Source organism: Macrosteles quadrilineatus, unplaced genomic scaffold, assembly GCF_028750875.1.
Source record: "Macrosteles quadrilineatus isolate MER2022 unplaced genomic scaffold, UCM_ALF_1.0 Scaffold_4__1_contigs__length_99947679, whole genome shotgun sequence".
Classification (NCBI taxonomy): Eukaryota; Metazoa; Arthropoda; class Insecta; order Hemiptera; family Cicadellidae; genus Macrosteles; species Macrosteles quadrilineatus.
Window position 1 is genome coordinate 8,994,618 of NW_026542597.1, and position 27,441 is coordinate 9,022,058.

The 27,441-nt window shown below is 36.2% G+C and overlaps 1 protein-coding gene across 1 annotated transcript; it reads right to left on the bottom strand.

Annotated features, from left to right (window-relative positions):
• Window positions 1-12,985: 12,985 nt before the first annotated feature.
• On the bottom strand, window positions 12,986-27,419 carry LOC128993466 (endonuclease III-like protein 1). Its single transcript, XM_054417377.1, has 6 exons — window positions 27,222-27,419; window positions 21,132-21,676; window positions 20,374-20,544; window positions 19,444-19,603; window positions 15,088-15,221; window positions 12,986-13,648 (listed from the first exon to the last, which is right to left on the bottom strand). The coding sequence occupies exons 2-6, from the start codon at window positions 21,621-21,623 to the stop codon at window positions 13,523-13,525; spliced, it is 1,083 nt and encodes a 360-aa protein (XP_054273352.1). The 5' UTR covers window positions 21,624-21,676; window positions 27,222-27,419; the 3' UTR covers window positions 12,986-13,522.
• Window positions 27,420-27,441: the final 22 nt, after the last annotated feature.

Genomic DNA, 27,441 nt, shown 5'->3' on the forward strand with positions numbered 1-27,441 from the left:
ATTACCTGACGCTTCTGCTAGAGTGAAGAGAAGAAGAATGAAGTTTCCTGTGTTGTAGTTGTAGTTAAAGCTGACGCCACCGTGACGAGAGCGCAGCACTGTACAGAGATTGTTGCAAGATGACGACATTGCAACAATCAACTTCCTATTCATTCAATCAAATCAATGATGCGAAATATTGGTGTCCTTCGTGGTAGGTATACGCGTGTGATTCATGCCATAATAGAATCAATGCATTATTAAAATGGAAATTTAACATTTCATTTTACAGGGACTTGCTTCCATGATTTTACAGTCTAGGTATTATGATCATTGTCGATTTTGTACTATGGTATACTATTTTCCTACAGTTACCTAACAATGTACATGTTCTCTCACTGATTTGAGAAAGCAAAGTGGCCAATTCGCTCATCAATGAGACAATGTTAACATTGCCTCACTCTAATTACTTTGTCTCACTCCAGATTTGCAACGTGAGTGCACGAAATAGTGAGCAACGACGTGCAGGCAACGTCGTATGCGCGCGAAATACGTTGGCAGCACTGGCTGTAAATCAGCTGGTCAGCTGTTGTACTGTACTGTTGTATTTGTCACTTCACATTAAATGTTACATTAAGAGTTCACTTCTGTGTAAAAATAGGTTATGTTTCTTCACCAATTTATTTGTTTTATGGTAACTGTAGGAAAAGTATAATGTGCAACTCGAGTTCAAAGTACAATTGCCTCACTCGAGAAACCATTCCTCACTCGCCTACGGCTCATGAGTAAGGATTTCTCTCAAGTGAGTCAATTGCTCACTTTTCTCACTAGTTGCACAAATAACTATTACCTTGAACCTTTCCCTAACTTGGTGGTTTATTTGTCCATAAATAATATGCCAACCTTTTAGCAAATTTCCCTTGAGCTATTAGCTGTAGGTCTCGATAAGACACCAAGCTCATGACTGATTTACCCAATTTCTCTCTGTTCGCATAGAGATTGAAAAAATACTAAGTTTATTCATAGTTTATTGAAGTGTTTTGTAAGGTTAATATGGTTATGGAGAAAATCTCAAACAAACAAATTTAATATTCCTGTGTAATTTTTATGGATAATGAGTAAACCGTTGTAGTTTGCTGGTTTATGGATACATTTTGATCAAACTTGGCAAATTAATTTAGTTTATACTGTACTAAGCCATTAATATTTTACTAAAAAATACAAGTTACCTTTAATCAAATCCAAAGGGAAATTACAAATTAGCTTAGTCCACGGGTTTGCTGCAGTGGGGGTGGTTTTATTTGGCCTTACTATTTCATGCTGAGATGTAAATTTTAGAAACTGCATTTTATTGTGAATATAATACTGCATCACAATATTAGGACACAATATGTCTGATATGTTGTTTTTCAAGATTTTGGTCGTCTTACATGACTGATGTTGCCTATTTTAAATTACAGAAGACAACCTATTTTTAGCATCGATCTCTATTATTTTTAGACAGTAAAAAATCAATTGGAGTTTGTCACAAGGCTGGGAAAAATCCAGTTTCCGTCCTACAGCCCTTGAAAGTGCCCATGTTATCGTGAATACCTCTTTATAGCTGAAGTTAACAAAAACAGCTGATACAGATTATTTTTACTGTCATCATTTTGATTTACGCCTATGCCCTAAACAAAAATAACTGTATGTATTGGTTAGTTTGTACTAAACGTTTTAAATAATAGTTAAGTTACACTCAGTTTGATTTACATAAATATTACTATTAAATGTTTTCATGGTTAATTTACAAGATTAAGATTGAAACGCAGAAGACCTCCGAAGGGAATATTAATAATCCAAAAGGGAGACAACCAGCTCATACGTATCTCACCAAATGTCACCTCCTCGTCTACAACCAGCTCATACGCATCTCACCAAATGTCACCTCCTCGTCTACAACCAGCTCATACGCATCTCACCAAATGTCACCTCCTCGTCTACAACCAGCTCATACGTATCTCACCAAATGTCACCTCCTCGTCTACAACCAGCTCATACGCATCTCACCAAATGTCACCTCCTCGTCTACAACCAGCTCATACGCATCTCACCAAATGTCACCTCCTCGTCTACAACCAGCTCATACGTATCTCACCAAATGTCTCAAAACCTCAGGAAACAAATGTCACCTCCTCGTCTACAACCAGCTCATACGTATCTCACCAAATGTCTCAAAACCTCAGGAAACAAATGTCACCTCGTCTACAACCAGCTCATACGCATCTCACCAAATGTCACCTCCTCGTCTACAACCAGCTCATACGCATCTCACCAAATGTCACCTCCTTGTCTACAACCAGCTCATACGCATCTCACCAAATGTCACCTCCTCGTCTACAACCAGCTCATACGTATCTCACCAAATGTCTCAAAACCTCAGGAAACAAATGTCACCTCCTCGTCTACAACCAGCTCATACGTATCTCACAAAATGTCTCAAAACCTCAGGAAACAAATGTCACCTCGTCTACAACCAGCTCATACGTATCTCACCAAATGTCACCTCCTCGTCTACAACCAGCTCATACGCATCTCACCAAATGTCACCTCCTTGTCTACAACCAGCTCATACGCATCTCACCAAATGTCACCTCCTCGTCTACAACCAGCTCATACGTATCTCACCAAATGTCTCAAAACCTCAGGAAACAAATGTCTCCTCGTCTACAACCAGCTCATATGTATCTCACCAAATGTCTCAAAACCTCAGGAAACAAATGTCACCTCGTCTACAACCAGCTCATACGTATCTCACCAAATGTCTCAAAACCTCAGGAAACAAATGTCACCTCCTCGTCTACAACCAGCTCATACGCATCTCACCAAATGTCACCTCCTCGTCTACAACCAGCTCATACGTATCTCACCAAATGTCTCAAAACCTCAGGAAACAAATGTCACCTCGTCTACAACCAGCTCATACGTATCTCACCAAATGTCTCAAAACCTCAGGAAACAAATGTCACCTCCTCGTCTACAACCAGCTCATATGTATCTCACCAAATGTCTCAAAACCTCAGGAAACAAATGTCACCTCCTCGTCTACAACCAGCTCATACGTATCTCACCAAATGTCTCAAAACCTCAGGAAACAAATGTCACCTCGTCTACAACCAGCTCATACGTATCTCACCAAATGTCACCTCCTCGTCTACAACCAGCTCATACGCATCTCACCAAATGTCACCTCCTTGTCTACAACCAGCTCATACGCATCTCACCAAATGTCACCTCCTCGTCTACAACCAGCTCATACATATCTCACCAAATGTCTCAAAACCTCAGGAAACAAATGTCACCTCGTCTACAACCAGCTCATACGTATCTCACCAAATGTCTCAAAACCTCAGGAAAAAAATGTCACCTCCTCGTCTACAACCAGCTCATACGTATCTCACCAAATGTCTCAAAACCTCAGGAAACAAATGTCACCTCCTCGTCTACAACCAGCTCATACGTATCTCACCAAATGTCTCAAAACCTCGGCCATGTCGTGCATCAAAGATTAAAAGAGAGAAATAATTTGAGATCTTTTGGCTGTGCAAAATAATGAACAACAGGCCGATCATCTTGAGCAGGAGTGTCGACGAATCGCTGCTTTGAGCGGATTTTGGATATTCACGATTGGAACCGTTTGACTTGTCATGAATGCTCACAAAGTGTGACGAACTGATACGCGGTCAGAGGGTTGATCTTTAACATCCAAACTGATCCAGAAATCTGGCAGGTAGAAAATGGCGTCGCTTGAAACATCCAGTTTGATCCGCGAGGCACGGGTGATGACCTCTACTCCCCGTAGCCTTTAAAACACACTATCGTACGTAGCATTTCATTATTATTGCCCATTATAAATTCAAAACGAAAAAAAAGTATGAGCTTTTAGTTTAGTTTATATAAGTGTACAGTTATGTCAGTGGTTAATATTAAAACAAAATGTTATTAGGTACTTAAGTCTAAGGTACCTACTGCAAATAATCTAAATGCTATGATCTATGAAATGGGTGTAATATTAGACACACATTACACAGTTTATATTATTTCAGCGATTATATGTTTTTGGTTAACAATAAAACTATTTTTGTAAATAATCAAATGCGTCTGATCATGATATTATTTTAACTGTTAAGCCCAATTAACCACAACCGAGCAAGTCTCGGTCCCCCGGTACAATATCCATAAACAAGCAAACTACAACTCCAACTACAACTACAAGTTTATTTATTCTCCATAAGAATAACATGGGGATTTTAAATTAATTTTTTTTATATCTCTGTGTTTCTTAGGCAATCAACAACGCTTCAATAGGCTATATAAAATTTATTTCTTTATTATGCTCTAAAAAATAGTTTGGAAAGAATTGGAGAATTTTTGAAATGTTTTTAGAGTTAAAAACTCGGAAAATAAATTTTTACATCATAACCTCCCATGAACCACTGTTCCCATAGTCCTGATCGATCATACTGGTTCGCAAACTCGCTCGAATAAACGTAGGCTTTGACGTTAATACCAATAATACCAAATTTCATCAAAATTTAATAATTTATTTTTTGCTTGAATTATTGCGCTAACGGACATATATACTGCATATGAATATATGTATATGTGTATATGAATTTGAACGGAGGGTGTTTATGGCCTCTGGGGACGAAAAAGTAAATCTGTCCCGGGTCTAGGTCTTACCATGAGACCTACGGTAATAGCTTTTCCCTATATGGGGAGCAAGCTGGTCTAGTGGTTAGAGTGCGGGACTTCGGCCCCGGGTTCAAATCCCGCCAAATCACCAATAGATTTGATGTAAGGGATATTGCTGCAACTTTTGAATTTGACCCTGAAAATTCCAAACAAAATGAAAAGGACCTAAGCTTTGTGGATCTTACTGAGTTAACAAATCAATTGTGCTTTGAAAAGAAAAAGGCAGAAGACTCATTAATTCTGCTTGAAAGTGAAGCAGAAGAAATCTATAAAAAACTACAGAATGAAATTGATGAGCTTAAATTAACAAACAAGAAATTAAATGATGATCTGAAACTGAAATCAAGGATCCATGATGAAGATTCACAATCTGTAATTAAATCCTGTACTCCAGAAAACCTACCCAAATCGTCATCCCAAATTAGTGAATTAGAGAAGATTATATCTAATTTAAAAGATGATCTCAACTTGATTAAGCATGAAAACCTGATGCTTAAAAATCTAGCTATTAATAATCAACCCTTAACTGATAAATTCATGTCATCCTCTGATACAATAAAAAATAAAAAATTACTGACAGTAAACCAAAACAACAGTCTTAAAACATCTAAGGAGCTGCTTAGCGAAGAATTTCTCACGGATGTAACAATTCAGACGTATTTTCAGATGTTAAATGATAGATTCCTACATGATAAAGCATGCATAATAATTAATCCTCTCATTGTGCATGCAGTGAAGAACACAAATGATTTCACCGACTTACTGGATCCACTCAAGATCAATGGTATGAATGTTGTCATATTGCCGATAAATGACTCTGTAAATCTCTCATCATACGACAGTGGTTCTCATTGGAGTACTCTCATACTTTTGAGGGAAGAGAATAAATATTATTACTTTGATTCTCTGGGAAATTACAACGAGAGTTCGGCGCGGCAGGTTGCTGACAAACTATCTCATTACCTTGGTACTACAAATAAAGCTGACTTTTTTGCTCTTGATGGCCCACAGCAACCAAATAGCCATGACTGTGGGGTGTTCATGTGCTGGACAGTGGAATCAATCGTGCATGACCTCATGACTTCTGGGGAAATAAATACAGAGTTTCTCGCGAAGTGCAAGTTAACATCAGCTCAGATAATCAGTAAACGCTCATTACTTTGTTATGTTTTAATTAACAAGGAAGCAATGAATAATGAAACTATCTTTTCAATTATGATTTGCAAGTCTGATAAACATCTGGTACTTAATCTGACATCGGACACTTTCAGCAATTTGATGACTGCACCAAAAACATCCCCAATACCTAATGCACATCACCACAGTGATAACAAAAACAATATCCAGGAAGAGGCTACTACTTGTACTACTACCAAAACTACATTACAGGCTATTGACACAGTAGGTACATCCGGTATGAACACAAATAACTTCAGGTTTCAAAAAAAATCATCTAGACCAATAAATGTTGAAAGTTTCCACCCCACCATAACTAACAGGTTTTCATCTCTGACCAACTACGAACCTGAAGAAGCAGCCTTGAGTGTTCCTACATTAGATCAAGAAACATCTTCACAAACAATTGGATCTTCCTACAAGCAGACAACTCATGATAAAACTAAACATGCAACTAAACCTAGCATTTCAAGCAATAGAAAACATTTATTAAATCAAAATAAAGTGCACTTAACTAATGAAACTGGATGCCGAACTTCACAGACAAGAGTGCATGTCTTTGCAGACAGCCATGGCAAAGGCTTGGGAAATTTATTGGAATCATTACTGCCTCGATCCTTTGATACCTTTGTTTCAGCAACTTCTGGAGGCAAACTTGACCACATTTTGGAAAAAACAGCCCACATGATAAGAGATTTTAAGGAATATGACACTGCTGTTATCATTGCGGGAACCAATAATGTTGGATATGAGGCATTGCATAGGGGAGTTGATAACATTCCAGCTTCATTTAAAAAGTTTGCTGAAGACAACAGTCATACAAATATTGTTTATGTGTCACTGCCCTACCGTTTTGACTTGAAACTTGACGACCCTATTAACAAAGGTATTAATACAATCAATAGTGAATTAAGAAAAATGAGGCATCTCAAGGTATTACACATTAGCGACTTTCAACGAAGATTTTTCACAGTTCACGGGCTGCACATGAATAAGTTTGGAAAGCAGGTATTAAGCAGGAGAATTGCGAACATTGTATTGAACTTAAAACTTTCAAAGCAATTGACTGAAATTGAATCAAAAATATCTTTGAAAGTAATTGAGGATGGTATGGATTCCTACATAGACAAATATTGCAGCAATTCCAACGTTTCATTTGCCCACTGCATATCAGCAGATTTCGAAAATCAAACAAAACATATGAGTCAGGGAGTTGCTACGGTATTCAGGGACAAGTTGGGAAGACCAAAGAAGGATGACTACTGTTCCAGCAACTTAACATACCAAAAAACTGACAACGGCGCCGGTGTTTACAGCCTTGTTACAAAACCCAAATATTTTCTAAATGCTAACAATTTGCCTGAGTATAAAAATAACTATGATTTGGCCTTTTCCCAACTAACTGAAGATTTCAAAACTCGTAACCACCAAACTCTGATATGCTCAACTATGGGATGTAATCGTGATCGAGTCTCACCTGTCCATTTCATTACTAATCTAATGAGGTTTCAAAACTCAACAGGAGCATCTGTATTTATCATAACGGGTAAAAATGAATCACAAAAATATCTAAAAAATGGACTGAAGCAAACAACTTTCGTAAAATACCTAAAGCAAATCATAGTTGGTCAATACTTGGAGGGCTGTGATAGGCAAAACCAACAAATTCATAACTCCAATAGTGAATTTACTTTGGGAGTAAAAACAAATACAACTGCTTTTAACACTGATAGAGGATTACAACAAGAACATCAGAGAAGAAATATGAAACACAATCAACCAACACTTCCGCCAGTACTCGACATCCACCCTGCAACTGAGTCAACGGATCTACCTTCTCTAACTGAATCCTCCGAAAGTAAACAAGAATCTGAGTTGACTGTTCAATCATCTGGGGAAGAAAAAAGTGTTAATCAAAGTGATATGGGCAATATTGTGTTTTGTGAAGTGTCCCCTTACCCCACATTAAATATAAGTTCTAAAAATGTAACTAGTGCAATTAGCTTAGAAAATAGTGATATTGATTTTGAAAATGTTAACAATCAGACCTTTGCAAGCAATGTTTTAAACTCCCAAGTATGGCCAGGGTTACCTGTGAAGTAATTGAGCCTAATTCTAAAGCAACTAAGACTGTTTTAACAAACATAAATAAGCGGTCTAGCATAACTGTCTTCCACCAAAACATACAATGTTTAGCTACTAGAATTGATTCATTAATTATTACTATTGAAGAACTAAAGCCGCAAATCATTATTTTAACGGAACATAAATTAAACCAAAATGAAATTATGACACTCAAAATACCTGGGTTTCAAGTGGCTACCTGGTTTGCTAGAACTGATTTTAGAGGAGGGGGCGTTTTAATACTGGTATCAACAAATATCAATTTCAAAAATGTATCATTTAATTCTTTGACATCACTTAATCAAGATAAAATATTTGAATCTTGTATAACTGAAATTAAAATTGGGAAAGAAAAATTTTTAGTTGTGGGTCTTTACAGAACCCCATCTGATAATGCTGAAATCTATCTAGACAAATTAAATGAACTGTTGCGAATTTTAAATAAAATTAACCGTAACATTCTACTGGGGGGCGATTTTAATATTGATGTTTTGAAGGAAGACAAAAAGAAAAAAAGTTTTGTGAATATAATACAAATGCATGGTTTTCAATATACTATTAAAATACCAACTAGAGTTACTGAACATAATGAATCAGCTATTGATAATTTTATCACCAACATAGATGACAAATGTTTTAAAGTTGAAAGTTTAATCACAGCTTTGTCAGACCATGATGGACAACTCTTCAAAATTTTAAATTTAAAAAGTAAAAACAATATAAATTCTAAAATACATAAATTTGAAAGAAGATTTAAACCTGAAAACATTAAACTCTTCATTCATGATCTCTCCAAGGAGGATTGGACAAAGCTTTATAACTGTAATGTTGAAGACAAATTTACTTACTTCTATAACACACTTAAATATTATTTTGATTTACATTTTCCAAAAACTAAAATAGTCACGAGTAATGTAAATAACAGCTGGATCGATGATGAAATTATCAATGAGCACCGTCAATTAATTGCAGAGCACCAATTGTACAGGAATGATAGAAGTAACATTAAGTTAAAGAATTGTATTAAAGAACGTAAAAAAGATATAAAAAAATTATAAAGCTTAAGAAAAAAAATCATTTTAACAATAAAATTAGGAACTCGACCAATGTTAACAAAACTGTTTGGCAGATTGTGAACTCTGAAACTAAAAGTAAAAAAGATAAGGTGCATAATAATGTTATACTAATGCAGAATGGTGCCGAAATAGAGGACCCATATGCTGTTTCAAATATATTAAACAATAATTTTGCTGATATGGTGGAACATAATGTTTTACCAAATCTGAATAAAACCCAAACTAGTTCTGAAAATTTTGCTTCAAACACTAAGTTTAAGTGCAAAACAATTGATGAACCAATTTTAATATCCATAATAGACCAATTAAAACCTAAATGGTCATCAGGTTATGATGAAATTCCGATTAGAATAATAAAAGAATCTAAATCTGTTTTATTAAAGCCACTTTTACACGTCATTAATACTTCACTTATAACAGGTGTTTATCCTGATAAGCTGAAAATTTCAAAAATTATCCCGGTATATAAAAAAGGAGACAAAAAAGATCCAAATAACTATCGACCATTGGCAATTCAACCAGCTCTTTCAAAATTATTTGAAAAATGCTTTCTTTTTCAGCTAGTGGATTATTTTGAAATTAATAACTTATTAGATAAAGAGCAGCATGGTTATAGAAAAAACAAATCCACCACTACAGCACTTATATCTTATATTGAAAATGTGTTGGAAAAGTTGGATGAGGACAACAAAGTAATTGGTGCCTTTTTGGATATGTCCAAGGCATTTGACAGCGTGCACCATTTAAAGTTACTAAATAAACTTAAAATGTATGGAATTGGTGGCAAAGAGTTAAGCTGGATTGAATCTTATCTGGAGGGACGCCAACAGTTTGTTAACATTGTTCATTTAAGTGGGAATAAAATGTACCATATTAAATCTGAGGTTAGGACAGTAAAATACTCAGTGCCACAAGGATCAGTGTTGGGCCCATTCTTGTTCTTGTGCTACTTGGGAGGGATGCCAAAACATTTATTTGAACATGTAGAAAATAATACTCTGTGCTTGTATGCAGATGACATAAGTATGTCGATTTATGATAAGAATATGGAGCTTCTTATAAATAAAACTCATGATTCACTCACAATAATTAAAGATTACTTGAATGAAAAAAATCTTTTACTAAATGAAAATAAAACAACGTTCATTGCGTTTGAATCTAAAAAATCTAGAAAAGAACTGTTTAACAATTTTGTTTATGAAACTAAATTTTTAGGCCTCACCTTAAATAGCACACTTAATTGGACCTCACATGTTGACAACTTATGTAATAAAATCAGCTCAAGTATTTTTGCTATTAGACGCTTATATCCATTATGCAACAGAGAAATCTTAAGAAAGGTTTACTTTGCTACTATTCACTCACATATTTCTTACGGTATAGAAATTTATGGAGGAACAAGTAAATTCAATTTAAACAAAATTTTACATTTACAAAAAGAAGCCATTAGGTGTATCCTTAATCTCGATATAAACGAATCCTGTAAAAATCATTTTAAAGAATTAGAGTTCTTTACCGTTTTCAGTCTCTATATTTATAAGACGATAATGTATGTTAAAAATCATGAATCAGAACTTCAAAGACAGAAAGACGTACATAATTATAACACTAGAAACAAACTAAACTTCATAACTAAAAAACATAAAAAAGAAAAATTTAAGGAAAGTCCTAATTATATTGGAATCAAATTCATGCATTCCCTCCCCAGTAGTATTAGAAACGAAAGTAGCGTAAATAAATTCAAAAATAAACTTAAGGGGTTTTTAATTTATAGCGAATTTTATAGTTTAGAAAGTTTTGAACACTGTAACAAAAAAAAACTGTATGACTAAGCAAGTTGGGAAGTAGGTGAAATCATGTGAAGTAGTTTTAGGTTGATGACACATTCATGTACACTTGTTGTATGTATTGAATAAAGATTTATTGATTGATTGATTGATTGATTGAACCCCTAGGTCTAGCCTGAAAGTAATGTGAAAAACAATCCCAGGCTCGTGCCTAGCGTCCTAGGACAAAAAATAAATAACTTTTCCCTATAAAGAAAATTTATGTAGTAATAAGAGAATAAAAAAGATAATCAATATCCTTCCTCTACCCTAGAGATTAAAAAGAAACAAAACAGGTGCTATGTGCAATTCCTATTAAACTCACTTATGAGGTCAACCCCCCCCCCCTCCCCCCCCCCCCCCGATTTTAGTTAGGCTCTCCTTTCGGCTAAGCCACACATTAGTAAGCCTAATATGGATTGCACATGCACAGGTTTCAAACCCCGTGCATGTAAAAATACCTCAGCCCTATTTGATACACGGCATACACATTTACATTGTACCGTATATACAGAAATAACAGACATGACGGAGTTACGCAAGTGTTTTTATTCGAATGTCAGCAGTATATGTTGTACTTAATACTATTCTATAACTACAAGAAATCTAGAGAAAAACTTGAACTTCCTCGTAATATCCGCTAATGAGAAGTAGACAATTGAAGACGGACGTTTTGGCTTAATGAATGCAACAATCGAAAGAAACATTTTGATTTTACAAACCTCTCGTTAAGTAATCAAAGCAATCGATAAGCGGAACATCTCAAGAAGGAACATTTAGATTGTTTACACATCTCCCAACCGCGCATCACTGGCCAGAACAAGTTAGTGCTACGATAAAGACAAGTGACACTGGCACTCGCTGGTAAGATTCAAGCCACTTTTTGAGCCAGTGGGTTAGCACTTAGCAGTATGGCTACCTCATTGCAAAGAGCATCACTTGTCTTAAAGGGTCTATCTTCAGTTATGAACGTTTCAATAGGATGCCTAGCCTACTTCTACTATGGTACCTACCCATACTGTCACAAGCAAAATTTGTCTCAATTGCAAAATAAAACTAAATCTTCCCTTCTCAAAACCTAGCCATTGAAGCCCATGTTTGCTTGTACGGAATGTTTTTAAAAAGACAACCCAAATTACAAGTTGTGTAAAGAGACGATGTTTAGGGGAAAACAAAATCATAAGTTGGCAGCCCTGCTTTTGTTACTTCATAAGCAAACAGCCGATGCGTTGTCAACTATCCTTGTGTGAGTGAAGATCCAAACAAACAAATAGATGCACGGTAGCTAAAGAGGCTAGTGTACAGCATGGCATAACAGCTGTCAGGCTTAATTTGTTGAGCACGTTTTCCTAGCACCAGGGTTGGATATGAAAAACCATCACCTAAACCCCCTGCGGGAAAAAGTGCTCACCATTCATTTATGAAATGTTCGTAAACTAAACTTGCTTCTGTAAACATGCGCAAGCTGGTTATTCACTTGTGCAACACACTGTACACAGTTCAGTGTTATAGGGAGTTTACTGCAAAAAATGACTCGAGATGGTGTTGGTAATTTTTTTTAAGGAAAAAAATCCTGTGCTACTCGTATGAAACCCATCAGGGACAGTGATTTCTTGGCAACAATTTTGCACAAATGTGAAGTCCATCGGTTCTTCTGGTGGCTTAATGCTTTAGCAAAATATGTTGACTAGGATCATTGAGTATACACACACTAGAGTAGAAAGTTACTTGAACAGCGCTGTAGCAGTGACCCAAACAACGCCACCTCATTGGTGAGTCAGTTTAATTGTTTTTTAATATTACACTTATTGTAAGTTGTAAAATGTTGTTTTTTTTTTAATTTGTTTGTTGGATCGAAATTTTGTTATTTTATAATGTGATTTTGTTTTTAATATAAAATGATTCAAAGAAGCTCAGCCCAGAGATGTTCTGCACTACCGACCTACAACTTTGATTCAAGCGTTACAGGCCCAAGCTACGTCGCCAAAATCAGCAACAACTATTAGCATTATCTGTCCCCTCTTATACATGTATACTCAATGCTAGGATCTAAAAATAATCAAAAATAAATATTTAAACAATTACTTTATTTAGAAAAAAATACTGTATATAGAATAAGAAATAAAAATAACAATCAAATGTAAAATAAAGCCTTAAACACATATTTACAAAAAGTATACTGATATCAGGTAGCACTTGAGTATAATTTAAGTTCTCTACCTATTTAAATGGTATTTTAACTTTAACACACATTTGTAATCATATATTTAAAAAATACCAACTAAAGACAATAACAATATTAACCAACTACATTTGTTTATCATAAAAAAGTTGTTTGTAATTAAAAATTAAAGTAATTTAACTTTTTATAAGATTGGTTTAGCATATAATATCAAACTTTGAATATCAATGTGAATGTATCTGTTTTTCACTCATTTTTTTTTTTAATAAAAAAACAAACAATTAAGTAACTAATGTAACACTTACACTAATCCCTGAACATATCACAAGAGACATTACTCGTATTGTAAAACAACAATTCTCCTTGAATACAATTAACAATTTGTTCATCGAGTTCAATATGCAAACAATAACATGATCATCATTTTACGTTTTTTCCTTAATTTTCCTTGGACTTTTGACAGGTTGTTTTCCGAATGGACACAAATCCTTGTTCAGGCAACTGCCACATTGGGGACCCACAGGTCGACAGATTGTTTGTCCAAACCCAACCTGTAAAATAAAAAATAAATGTCTGACACACAGCCTATAGAAAATATAGGTTAAATTAAGATAAAATAAAATAAAACTGACAAAAGACCTGCAGGTGTAGGCTATTATCTATTATCAACATGCTGATTCCTGATTCTGACATTTAAATTACTTTTAAATCACTACTGTGAAATGTCCTGTTTTCTTTGCATGTTTATCACCTGCGAATATCCATAATTACATTCTTTACTACGGAAAAAGAATGTTTACTATCTTTTTTGGATGTTGCCGACAAAAACAAACAAATATTTGTTAATGTTTTATCAACTGTTTCAATGTTCAAAACTAAAGTAAATATTTTAACTTTAAATTGAAAACATAACCTAAAAAACGCTACGAGTTTTGTAATGAAGAAAATAATTCTTCTTAGTAGTGTAGCGAAAAGTAACGTTCAAAAAAAGAGTGAAAGTGGGTCTATACATATTCTCGACCATTCAAACATGGCCTCAAATATTTAATGACTCACTTTCTACTCCGGGCCAAAAAACCCGGATACGCAATAAAAAAAATATAAATGGCGTCAAGCACAATTTAGAGGTTAGGTTCCATCCACAATGTTACACTACAGTAATAATTATCGTTAATCTATTAAATTTCACTAAATCCAAGTCAAAATCCCACACTACACTAAATTTGGAACAGTCCCCACCAGCAAATGAAATTGTCAGATCTGAAACCAAATTATAACGGATTGAAGTATAAAACTGGCACAACTAGCGGCAAGTGACACAACGTTCCCTTGCGAGGCAGAGCTCAAACTGAAGCAATACCTCAGAGTTAGGAATGCTACGTAGTCCGCTGTGTGCGCCAGTCCCGCACTACTTTTAATAACTTAGGCCGCACTCAAAGTGTTAACATTATTTTTGGTATTTGCCTTTGCTTGAAGGCTCTTTAAATTTTTCTGTTCCCCGAATTCTGCAGTATTGATGCAGAGGGACTATTAACAAATTGTTTGACAAATAAAAAAAAAATCTTCCATCAAAATTATAAAATGAAATAGTCATAAAAGTGTTAAAAAGATCATGTAAAATCAACCAAAATCATTTATATGGATGGACGACATTAATCTAAGTTACTTATTATTTATATCATAAATTTAAGTTTATTGTTACTGTGTCTAATAGACAAAGTTTATTATAATAAACTCAGGTTTCAAAATTAAAATAATAGAAGTTTTACTGTGGTTTATCTCCTTAATACATTGAAAGACGACAACATTTATCTCAATATTACGTACGGTACTGTTATGCTACATGGAAATAGCACATGATTTCACGACACTTGATTGTCCAAAGGTTGTCTGATAACGATAAAACAGAACGTCAAATAACCGATACTCTACTTATGTAAACCAGACTCAGATAATTTTTTCTTCTTAAGTTGATAGTAAAACCACTAACCAAAAGATGGTTGACTTCACTCCACAGCTCTTGAGGCAGCCAGTCCTCCAGTTCTTTTCTGGTTTTCTCTGGTGTTTTGGTGTTGCGGACCCAACCAAGCCGGTTAGATATGCGATGCACATGAGTGTCCACACCTGTACAGAACACTAAGCTATTATTATCGACAACATTTAAGTGATAAATTATTTTAACTCAACTGTGTTTATAAATACTAGTAAAGGCCCAGCTCTGACAGTTTGTAATGGGCTCCGCAGCAGCTAACTGGTGGCTCTGGGTGTAAAAAAATCTATGAAAAATTATTAAAAATTTAACTTTTACCTCCGGATATTTAATTCATTCAAGTACTGTATGCGAATGAGAGGTATGAGGCTTACAGTTTTCTCTAATTTGTTATTACTTTTATTAACTTTATACATAGTGAAAGAAAAATGTAAAGAATTCACAACAGGGTTGCCACCAAAGTTAGATAAAAAAATTCATGCATAATTCAAGGTTTTCATTGGTAGTTTTGAAAAATTCATGGGGTATATGCTCGCACAATTTCACCATAAAAGAGTGTTGCCTAGTTCAGAATTGTACATTAATTTATCGACAATATATAGTTTTGTGTGCTACTATCAAATAAAACACATTTAATGCGTTTATTTTAGAGTTAAAAATAAGAATTTAATATAATTTATCCAGTCTAAAAAAGTAAAATCACAGATGAAAAAGGATTAATAAAAATCTTGTGTGTGATAATAAGATGTAATTATTAAAAAAAAATTGAAACATCTGATTTAACAACATCATAGGCCTAATGATAAATTCAAACGTTAGACGAAATAGTAAATTAAAAAATTAGTCGGATTGGTAGTTAGGTTTGGCCTAACCTAAAAAACATTGCATCCAAACATAAAAGGTTTAACTTAGTTAATCCAGCAATGGCCTAGAACTTTACTGTCTAAACATCAAATTAAGATAATAGGCTACTATAAAAACAAATGTTAAGAACATGATCAAGAAGACGGTTAACTTGGTAATGAATGGGCCATATCTAGGCCTACTAAAACGCACATGCAATTTATTACTTTATACTGTAACACAGTAGGCTAGACTACATTGTAATCCAAAACTGAATCTTGGCTAAGTTAGGCCTGAACCAACTTCTATTTATTGAGAAGATTAAAGGTTACCGACTGACTGATAAAAACACTCTAAAAAGGTAAGATTATGTAAATAAATATTTAGTTAATGCTAAGAACGAAACAAAAGTAATGGAATGTATGTAAGTTTAGACATAGGCTAACTTACATTAAGTAATAAAAAAAAAAATTAATTACATTACAGAAAAGGTTAAAATAAACTTAGTTAGGAGGATGTTTCTTCAGATTGGATCAGTTTATATATTATTATTTGCCTACACAGGTTTAAATCACAGTTAAAACAATTATTTAATTAAATTTACAACTCATTAAAAACTTAGTTAGATTCGTATTGACTGAAAACACCTAGTTATATGCTTCAACAAAACATTTACATTTACCTTCCTCAGAACGAAATCACCATTTTTCAGCACAACATTGACTTCTTGCAACTTAGGCCTAAATAAATAAACTTAATCTCACGTTGTAACACATTTACTCAACACTGACAGTAGTTTGAAATGACGACATATTTGACCAAAACAAACACAGAAGACGATTAAGTTCCAGCCGGCGCAAGCCATTTTGACCTTTATGGCAAGGCAAGGTACTTCTTATTTTAACGTTGTAAAGTATCGGAAGTATAATATATCAGTAATAAAAAATATTTAATCTGAACACTTGTTCCACTGAGTGTTGGGTAATCAATTATAAGAAGCACAAAACTGAATCACGAGTGCAACAAGTGATCTTACTGTCCAGTGTCCACCACTACTTCAAACTTCAAACGTTTGACTCGTTTCTAAGTTTCAGATCAGTTTAAAACTTTTAGGTTATGGTTACTCTGTATTTCCTTCCACACGAACACTAGAGACACTAGAGTAGTGATGGGAGAATCGAATACAGAATCGAATAGTATTCGAATACAGCCCGAGTATTCGTAGATTCGAATACTTCAGATTCGTACGAATACTTTTTTGTGAATACTCTTGAGTCTTGACCTCAGATTTTGCAGGATTTCTTGAATCTAGAAAGCGAATTCGGTGGATTCAAAAATGTATTCAACACGTTTTCAACTACTGAATTCCCTTTTGAATATCTTACGAATCCGTAGCATTCCTAAGAGTATTTAATGTTTTTACTGCAGCATTTGTTTTCATCTATTCGTTATAATTTTACCATTAGCCCTATAATTTACATATTAATCGTTAACATTTAGAATATATTGGTTATTTAAAATATTAGGTTACTACTGGTAGAGGGCAATTAAATAGAATTTATTATAACTACAACCGATTTATATAGTTACATGGCAAAATAACATGCATATCTGATGTAAATTATCCATACAAATGAATAAGACATATTATAAAAGATATTAATTAGTTAATATAATAGAAAATAATACACTAATAAGACTGTAACTGACCATGAAATAATTATAAGTCAAAATAAATGTACCTTTTAAAAATCATATAATTTAAAATTACATTGAATAAATTATATTAATGAATTAATTACTGTAAAACGAAATAACAGTGGCCAAAAGAACGGTTGCATTATGAAAAAAGAATTACACACTCATTTTCCATGCTTTGCATACTCAAAGGTGTTCGAATACAAGTATTCGTAAAAGTATTCGAATACAGGGGAGGCTACGAATTCACTGTATTCGATTCTTTAAAGTATTCGATTCTCCCATCACTACACTAGAGTAGCAGTAGAGAGTAGAGAATGAGAGCGAGCATCAATTCCGATTGTCGATGTTTTCGAAACATCGATGTCTTTTCTATCGATGTTCGAAGTTATTTGTTTACATCGATGGTAGATTACCGAACCGATGATTTGGTTTGTTACATCGGTCTTTTAGGCCAACAAAAGTAATGAAATATGAAATATTGATGTTTTCCGTAACTGAATTGTATTGGTTTTAGGTTAATTGGCTGTTACAGTGCAGAGAACAGACAACAGACGAGAAACTCGGAACAAACATCGATGTGATCGATGTTTTAGCTCCGAAAGCATCGATTTTATCGGTAGATCGGTACTCGCACAGACAATAACTCGGTGGTAGAGATGGGCGTTATAACATAACAGGAATAACAGGACGAATAACAGTGTTGCGGCCACGGCAACGTTATCGCGGCAACACGTTGCAGAGAACTCCCTGTTATTATAATAACGTATCTATCTACACAATGTTGCAGGAAAGCCGCGCGACAACGAAAACGAAAACATGCATTGCCATTAGTGCCGTTGCCGCAACGCTACCAGACCAGAGCAACGATAACTTCTGAAACGAACTAGAATAACGCATCCTGTCTGGACAACGCGGCAACGCCCGACTCCCGATTACAACTGAAAACTGAACTGATCAACCGACAATGATAACTGAACGCCGCAACAGCAACACCGACCGGCGGACAACGGTTTATAGCGGCAACGAGCTGGCAATCGTTATTGAAATAACAGGTTGCCGCAATACGTTATTGGGCAGCTGCGTTATCGTTATAACCGTTGCCGGAAAACAACGATAATTCCCATCTCTAGACTACTCGGCTGACGTCGGTTGCGATCGGATTTGACCTTGAATAAACTACGCAATCGTTTCTGTTCGTGCCATGGCAACAAAACTTTTTATCTCGACACTCCCACTTTGACGTTTTATCTCGGTGTTCATTTCGAGAATGGTTTTAATACGGAGTATTTGATTCAGCACATTTAGGGGTTTTGGCTGAATTGTTAATAATGATTTTGAGAATTCATGGTCCAATGACGAAATTCACGCATAATTCACGCACTTTTTCATGGTCACCTAAATTCACGCATAATTCACGCTTTTCAAGGTTTTCATGGCTGGTGGCAACCCTGCACAAAGAAAAATTACTTCCATTTTCCAGATGGGCCTATTGTTGCATTGGGACTTCTTTAGAGCATTGGTATATTCAAATAGTTATTTGATTTTACTTTTATATGTTCAAGAAGTGGCAGTGTCATAATGAGAGAACTTTTCGATAAGTATTAGCTGTGACTAGGCATAGAGCTTAACATTCTCTTCCAATGTTAGAGATGTACCGGTAGCTGGTTTAGAATTAGAATGACCTCAGTTGAGCTGAGCCACAGAGTGTGCTGATGTAAATTATGTGTACTGATTTTAAACAAATAAGGAATATTCATTATAATATAAGATGTAAATTTTAGAATTCATAACAACTTAAACTGATTCACCCACCTATGCCAGAGACAATGCCCCACCCTACATTCATACACAGATGTGCCATCTTGGGGCCGACGCCTGGCAGTTTGCACAGCTTCTCCACAGTGTCCGGAATATCTCCTTTGTATTCTTCCTTTAGGATTTGTGCAGTCGCTTTAATATACTTCACTTTACTCTAAAACAAAGCAAAAACATAGGCTATCAGTTTTTTATTGCAAAAGGCATTCCATTTTAGAAAAATCGTTTTAAGCGGAAATTTATCTTGAACTTGAAACATACAAAGTGTTGTCTCTTCCTTTTATCTTTGCTTTAATTTCAGATTTTGTTTTTAAATTGAGCACTTTATGCCAGTTTGGAAAAATAATTAGGGCTTAGGCCGTTTGTAACATGTTTTTTTGTCAAGTTACACAATTAGTTTGATTTTAAACGTTTTTATATTATTACTGAATTTGATAAATATTCGAACCCTCATCTATTTAAATTGTTTATTTAAATTTATTATTTATTTGTAATATTGCAAATTTTTAATGAAAGTGCAAAGTAACACATACAGGATATAGCTAACTAAATTCATTTTCATAACAGAAATCCTTGTTTACATAACGGAAACTAGTTCCTCCCTCTAAAGAATTTGATCTCAAATTTCAAAATTTGACTTGACCCCTGGAATTCGTCTTACTTAAGGATAAAATTCCCACACAACCAGATTTATTATTTTGGCCCTCAACCTAAATATTCTAACCTAATACCCGAAAATGGGTTACAAAATAGCTTGGATAGTTTGTAGACGTTGTAGTAATTAGTATTGTTGTATCGTCCTAAATATGGGATGTAAATTCACTAGGATAATCCTACATCCTACAATGAAATAAAGTTGAATTGGTCATAATATTTTTTTGTTACCATCGTCTTACAAATCTAACATCATTTTTGAAACTCACTAACCTTCCAGAAGCCCACAGGGTAAATGAGTTTGCCGAGTGTGTCGTCGTCAGTGTCGAGTATGTGATCGACAGTGAGACCATGGGCTCGTAGACGTTGCATTGCTGCATGTGTTACTCCGTCCTTTGTCTGACTGGACAGCATCAGGGATACCAACACGTGGAACCGTCGCACCTGCGACGTATTTATTACAGGATTAAGTACAGAAGATTCAAATATATTTATCTATGATAATACAAGAGCTTGGCCTCAGCGCCAAGTTTACAAAACTTGTCGGCGAGGTCCAATTTACAAAAAATAACAAACAAAATTTAAATTTTTTTTTCTTTTTTACAAAAAATTTTCTAGCGCTACTAATTCTATTATGGAGGCTATTTAGTATTTTGCAAATAATCCAAAGACACAGTTAAATAACAAAAAGAAGCAGTCAAATAGAAAATTGTCAAAGTTTGATTGACACATGTAGATGATTTTTTGTTTTGTTTCTGCAAACGAAGGAGGGTAGCCTCTTTTAACCTGGATTTTGCCAGTTGTCAGTCCAGATAGAGTTCAAAGGCCTGTGCAAAGAATATTACAATTAATTGTTTTCAATTCACACATATAGCACAAAAGTCAATGTGCTAAATAATCTATGCAAATATGTTAGTACAAGAAATAATTAGTGCACATCCATGCCCAAACTACACTCAAACTATTTAAAAAAAAAAAAACTGTATGCCGATATTTGATAGTGAAGGTAGGGTATTTAATATAAAAAATACCTCTGGAGAAGCCTCGTCGTCCTGACATTGGTCACAGCCCATGTCATCTACTGGGGCTCTAACTCCTCTTCTCATTTCTCGAATGTTCTCCAGAACCACTGTCCAGTAAGGAGGCTCCCATTTGAGTTTTTTTAAATCTACAATTTCATTGGCTTCACCCTCAGTTTTTTCACATTTCACAACATCAATACCAGGTTCTTTTTTAATTTCGACACCTTCTATTGCACTCTTTTGTTGCTCGGTTCCAATATTACCGTGACAAACAGTGTTGATGTCTATTTCTTGTTTGATTGTCAAATTTGTATCATTGGTGTTTACTTTAGATTTCCTGACTACTCTTTTATTTTCTATTTTCTCATTAAGTGAGTCTTTTTGTATTTTTTTTCTGCCTCTAAAAGAATAATTTGACTTTATTTCTTGGGATGACATCACTCTAGGCCTAATATTTTCGTTAATAATTGTTTGTAGAATTCTTTGAAGAAGTGATATCATTCACATGGTATAACTCAATGTTGCATATAAAAAGGGATTCCAAATCCAAAGACCTAAAACAATAACGTTTAAAGTAGTAAAAATAGGTTGGTAGTTCACAATTAACCAATTTTTGTTTTAATTAACTTCCCATTGACGTAATTTTATATGACAATACATACATCCGTAGATAAAACACACTCCCTTTAGTAGATTTCTCATCCTTATGGAAGAGCTGAAGCCAAGTTTTCTTGTTAGTTCTGTCCGGTGCACTGTAGAGGTCGTGTTTTTTTTACAATTTATTTCTTGTTATTTCAGTCATTTAAAACCTCGTTTAACCAAATAAAACTATATAATCATGAACAATAACTCGTACCCACTCGAACAAACAGTAAAGCACAAATCATTAAATTAACCCTAAAATAATAAAAAAAACAATAAAATTTAGTCGACACTAACGCCCAGTTACACCAGACATGAAATAGACACGAAAAATTAGCTTCAAAATTCACAATGGGACATCATAAATTTACAACTTTTATCATAAATCCAAAAAATATAAAAATAAATAACAGAACTGGTAATGTTCTAAGTTATTGTATTTTAACTAATGTACGGTACTTAAACATTTTGTAAATAAAGCCAAGTCAGTAGCCTATTACAATATACACTGCCCCGGGCAGCGAGTTTGGGGGGGCGGCAAAATCGTTAATATTTCTTACTATATAGAAAAGTTTATTTTGCATAAGTTGTCTAGTTATCTTACTTAAGTTATCTAACCAATACAATGAAAGGGCTTTTAAGAAAATATTTATGTGATCGTGGTTTATATGACGGGGTCAGGGATGGGAGCGGCAAACATGACTGCTTAAGGTCAAAGAAGTTTTTGTATTTATAGGCTTGTATACAGTGGAGAGCCGCCACACGCGCCATCCTACCCCTGATGCCCTCTCTGATTTTTGCTGACACCTATATATTTTTTAAATGTATATTTTTCTTAAATTGCTTTTATTTCTATCAGAAATTGTCAACGTTAATAAACGATCATTATTAGCAGAGAGATTCGTTGAGTAAGGGGCGCACTTACATTTTTACTTTTTCCATAAATCAACAAATTAGTGATTTAAAACATTTATATGGGTTCAAAATAGCCCTATTTTTAAGGTTGGGTGTCAGTTCACTGATTTTTTATTTACAAAACCACATTAAAGATTGTTAAAAAATGTCGGTTTTTGTTTATTGGTTAACATTTGGTAAACGAGGCCGTGAGAGAAGTTACTCATATTTACTCATTATCGCAGGAGATGTTCAGGAATCACGATTCAGCGGCGGTCGCATGTGGGGATAATCATGTCCCAATGATAGCAGGAGATGTTCACAAATCTCGATTCAGCGGCGATTGCGAGTGGGGTTAATCATGTCCCAATGATAGCAGGAGATGTTCACAAATCTCGATTCAGCGGTGATCGCGAGTGGGGATAATCATGTCCCAATGATAGCAGGAGATGTTCACAAATCTCGATTCAGCGGTGATCGCGAGTGGGGATAATCATGTCCCAATGATAGCAGGAGATGTTCACAAATCACGATTCAGCGGTGATTGCGAGTGGGGATAATCATGTCCCAATGATAGCAGGAGATGTTCACAAATCTCGATTCAGCGGTGATCGCGAGTGGGGATAATCATGTCCCAATGATAGCAGGAGATGTTCACAAATCTCGATTCAGCGGTGATCGCGAGTGGGGATAATTATGTCCCAATGATAGCAGGAGATGTTCACAAATCTCGATTCAGTGGTGATCGCGAGTGGGGATAATCATGTCCCAATGATAGCAGGAGATGTTCACAAATCTCGATTCAGCGGCGATCGCGAGTGGGGATAATCATGTCCCCGTGATAGCAGGAGATGTTCACAAATCTCGATTCAGCGGTGATCGCGAGTGGGGATAATCATGTCTCCGTGATAGCAGGAGATGTTCACGAATCTCGATTCAGCGGTGATCGCGAGTGGGGATAATCATGTCTCCGTGATAGCAGGAGATGTTCACAAATCTCGATTCAGCGGCGATCGCGAGTGGGGATAATCATGTCCCAATGATAGCAGGAGATGTTCACAAATCTCGATTCAGCGGTGATCGCGAGTGGGGATAATCATGTCCCAATGATAGCAGGAGATGTTCACAATTCTCGATTCAGCGGCGATCGCGAGTGGGGATAATCATGTCCCCGTGATAGCAGGAGATGTTCACAAATCTCGATTCAGCGGCGATCGCGAGTGGGGTTAATCATGTCCCAATGATAGCAGGAGATGTTCACAATTCTCGATTCAGCGGTGATCGCGAGTGGGGATAATCATGTCCCCGTGATAGCAGGAGATGTTCAGGAATCACGATTCAGCGGCGATCGCGAGTGGGGATAATCATGTCCCAATGATAGCAGGAGATGTTCACAATTCTCGATTCAGCGGTGATCGCGAGTGGGGATAATCATGTCCCCGTGATAGCAGGAGATGTTCAGAAATCACGATTCAGCGGCGATCGCGAGTGGGGTTAATCATGTCCCAATGATAGCAGGAGATGTTCACAATTCTTGATTCAGCGGTGATCGCGAGTGGGGATAATCATGTCCCCGTGATAGCAGGAGATGTTCAGGAATCACGATTCAGCGGTGATCGCGACTGGGGATAATCATGTCCCCGTGATAGCAGGAGATGTTCAGGAATCACGATTCAGCGGTGATCGCGAGTGGGGATAATCATGTCCCCGTGATAGCAGGAGATGTTCAGGAATCACGATTCAGCGGTGATCGCGAGTGGGGATAATCATGTCCCAATGATAGCAGGAGATGTTCACAATTCTCGATTCAGCGGTGATCGCGAGTGGGGATAATCATGTCTCCGTGATAGCAGATGTTCACAAATCTCGATTCAGCGGTGATCGTGAGTGGGGATAATCATGTCCCCGTGATAGCAGGAGATGTTCACGAATCACGATTCAGCGGTGATCGTGAGTGGGGATAATCATGTCTCCGTGATAGCAGGAGATGTTCACGAATCACGATTCAGCGGCGATCGTGAGTGGGGATAATCATGTCTCCGTGATAGCAGGAGATGTTCACGAATCACGATTCAGCGGCGATCGCGAGTGTGGATAATCATGTCTCCGTGATAGCAGGAGATGTTCACGAATCACGATTCAGCGGTGATCGTGAGTGGGGATAATCATGTCTCCGTGATAGCAGGAGATGTTCACGAATCACGATTCAGCGGCGATCGCGAGTGTGGATAATCATGTCTCCGTGATAGCAGGAGATGTTCACGAATCACGATTCAGCGGTGATCGTGAGTGGGGATAATCATGTCTCCGTGATAGCAGGAGATGTTCACGAATCACGATTCAGCGGCAGTCGCATGTGGGGATAATCATGTCTCCGTGATAGCAGGAGATGTTCACGAATCACGATTCAGCGGTGATCGTGAGTGGGGATAATCATGTCTCCGTGATAGCAGGAGATGTTCACGAATCTCGATTCAGCGGCGGTTGCGAGTGGGGATAATCATGTCTCCGTGATAGCAGGAGATGTTCACGAATCTCGATTCAGCGGCGGTTGCGAGTGGGGATAATCATGTCTCCGTGATAGCAGGAGATGTTCACGAATCTCGATTCAGCGGTGATCGCGAGTGGGGATAATCATGTCTCCGTGATAGCAGGAGATGTTCACGAATCTCGATTCAGCGGTGATCGCGAGTGGGGATAATCATGTCTCCGTGATAGCAGGAGATGTTCACGAATCTCGATTCAGCGGTGATCGCGAGTGGGGATAATCATGTCTCCGTGATAGCAGGAGATGTTCACGAATCTCGATTCAGCGGTGATCGCGAGTGGGGATAATCATGTCTCCGTGATAGCAGGAGATGTTCACGAATCTCGATTCAGCGGTGATCGCGAGTGGGGATAATCATGTCTCCGTGATAGCAGGAGATGTTCACGAATCTCGATTCAGCGGTGATCGCGAGTGGGGATAATCATGTCTCCGTGATAGCAGGAGATGTTCACGAATCTCGATTCAGCGGTGATCGCGAGTGGGGATAATCATGTCTCCGTGATAGCAGGAGATGTTCACGAATCTCGATTCAGCGGCGGTTGCGAGTGGGGATAATCATGTCTCCGTGATAGCAGGAGATGTTCACGAATCTCGATTCAGCGGTGATCGTGAGTGGGGATAATCATGTCTCCGTGATAGCAGGAGATGTTCACGAATCACGATTCAGCGGCGATCGCCAGTGGGGATAATCATGTCTCCGTGATAGCAGGAGATGTTCATGAATCACGATTTTGCCAAGATCGCGGTTGTGGTCAATAATGTCCCCGTGATGAATGTTAAACAAAACAAAAAATACAGAATTTCAAAATAAATCTTTGTAATAGGCTAGCTAGCCTACATTTAACTTTGTAAGCAATAAGGTTTTTTTGTTTTAAGATTTAACCTCACATATTACATAACAAAATGTTTGTGTATGTGTGTAGATATTCAAACTGACCTTACATTTTTGAAAAATTCCCTTGGGCTCTGCCCCAGTGGCTTTTAAAGTTCCCATGTTATCCTTGTGAAGGAAGAAAACAAAGAACATAGGCTATTTGTTTACATTATGATCAGCTGGATAATTTAATATCTGTTAATATTTTAGTTGCAATTAAAGGTCGATTCACACACATCAGTTACGGCACGTCACAGTAAAGTCACTTCAGGCACGTCACAGTTAACAAAAATAGGTATTCTTTGATGGATTTTCTATTGCGCTATCTACACTCATCCGTTGCAGTCTCGTCAGTCACTCTGCTGGCATCCGTCAGTCAATTTCAGATTTCTTTCCAACGATACTTTTTGATTGTTCGGACGCCTGACGGAACTGTTTGAGGTTAGAAAATAGTGTTATTGTTATTTAAATGGTTGCGTTTGCATTTTGAGTACTGTTTGTAACTATCAACAAGATGGACAATGATAATTTAATAGAATATAGGTTTAAAATTTAATTTTTTTGACTGTAAATTACTGTAAATATTAGAGACGGAAGACTGACTGAAACCAACTGACGGACAATTGACTGAGAAATTGCGGATGCAACTGTGACTGGACTGCAACTGGACTGTAACGGAACTGTGACTGGACTGATGTGTGTGAATCGACCTTTAAGGAAACTGAACAATGAAAAAATGAAAATGAAATGAAAAATGATTTATTTAGTCAGGCAAAGTACTAAACAATATTAGGTGAGTTGTGGAAATTGAACAATAACCTAAACATTTATAGATTTAATAGTAGCCTACGGTACCAAGATAACTTATGTGTACCGGACATCAATGAGAGCAGAAAAAAATAGGCTGCACTTTACTTTACCAAACGATATGTCATGAAACAATGATATTTTCATTCGAAGGAGTGTAGGACCTTAAGTAAAGTGCAGCCAAAAAATAAATATTCTATAACCACTTATTGTACATTGTATAATTTTACCCGGGCAAAGCCGGGTTTTGATGCTAGTAAATCTCAATTGCAAAAGATTAAAAAAGTAAGGTACCGATTAAATAAACAAGAAGTACTTTACTACTTTTACTTACACCACATGTAATAAACTTGTTTGGGCTGGCTAGTGCTTTCGCTTTGATGAGTTGTTAGTAATTGCGTGCGTAATTATTGTTGCTTGTTACTACGAAACAAATGCAAATAAATATAAAACAAAACAGCAAAATAAAGTAAAATAAACAAATAACAATCTCTTACTCAAACACACGTTCTAGGTTAACTCGATTAGTCGATTTGATTTGGTTAGCCGGTTGG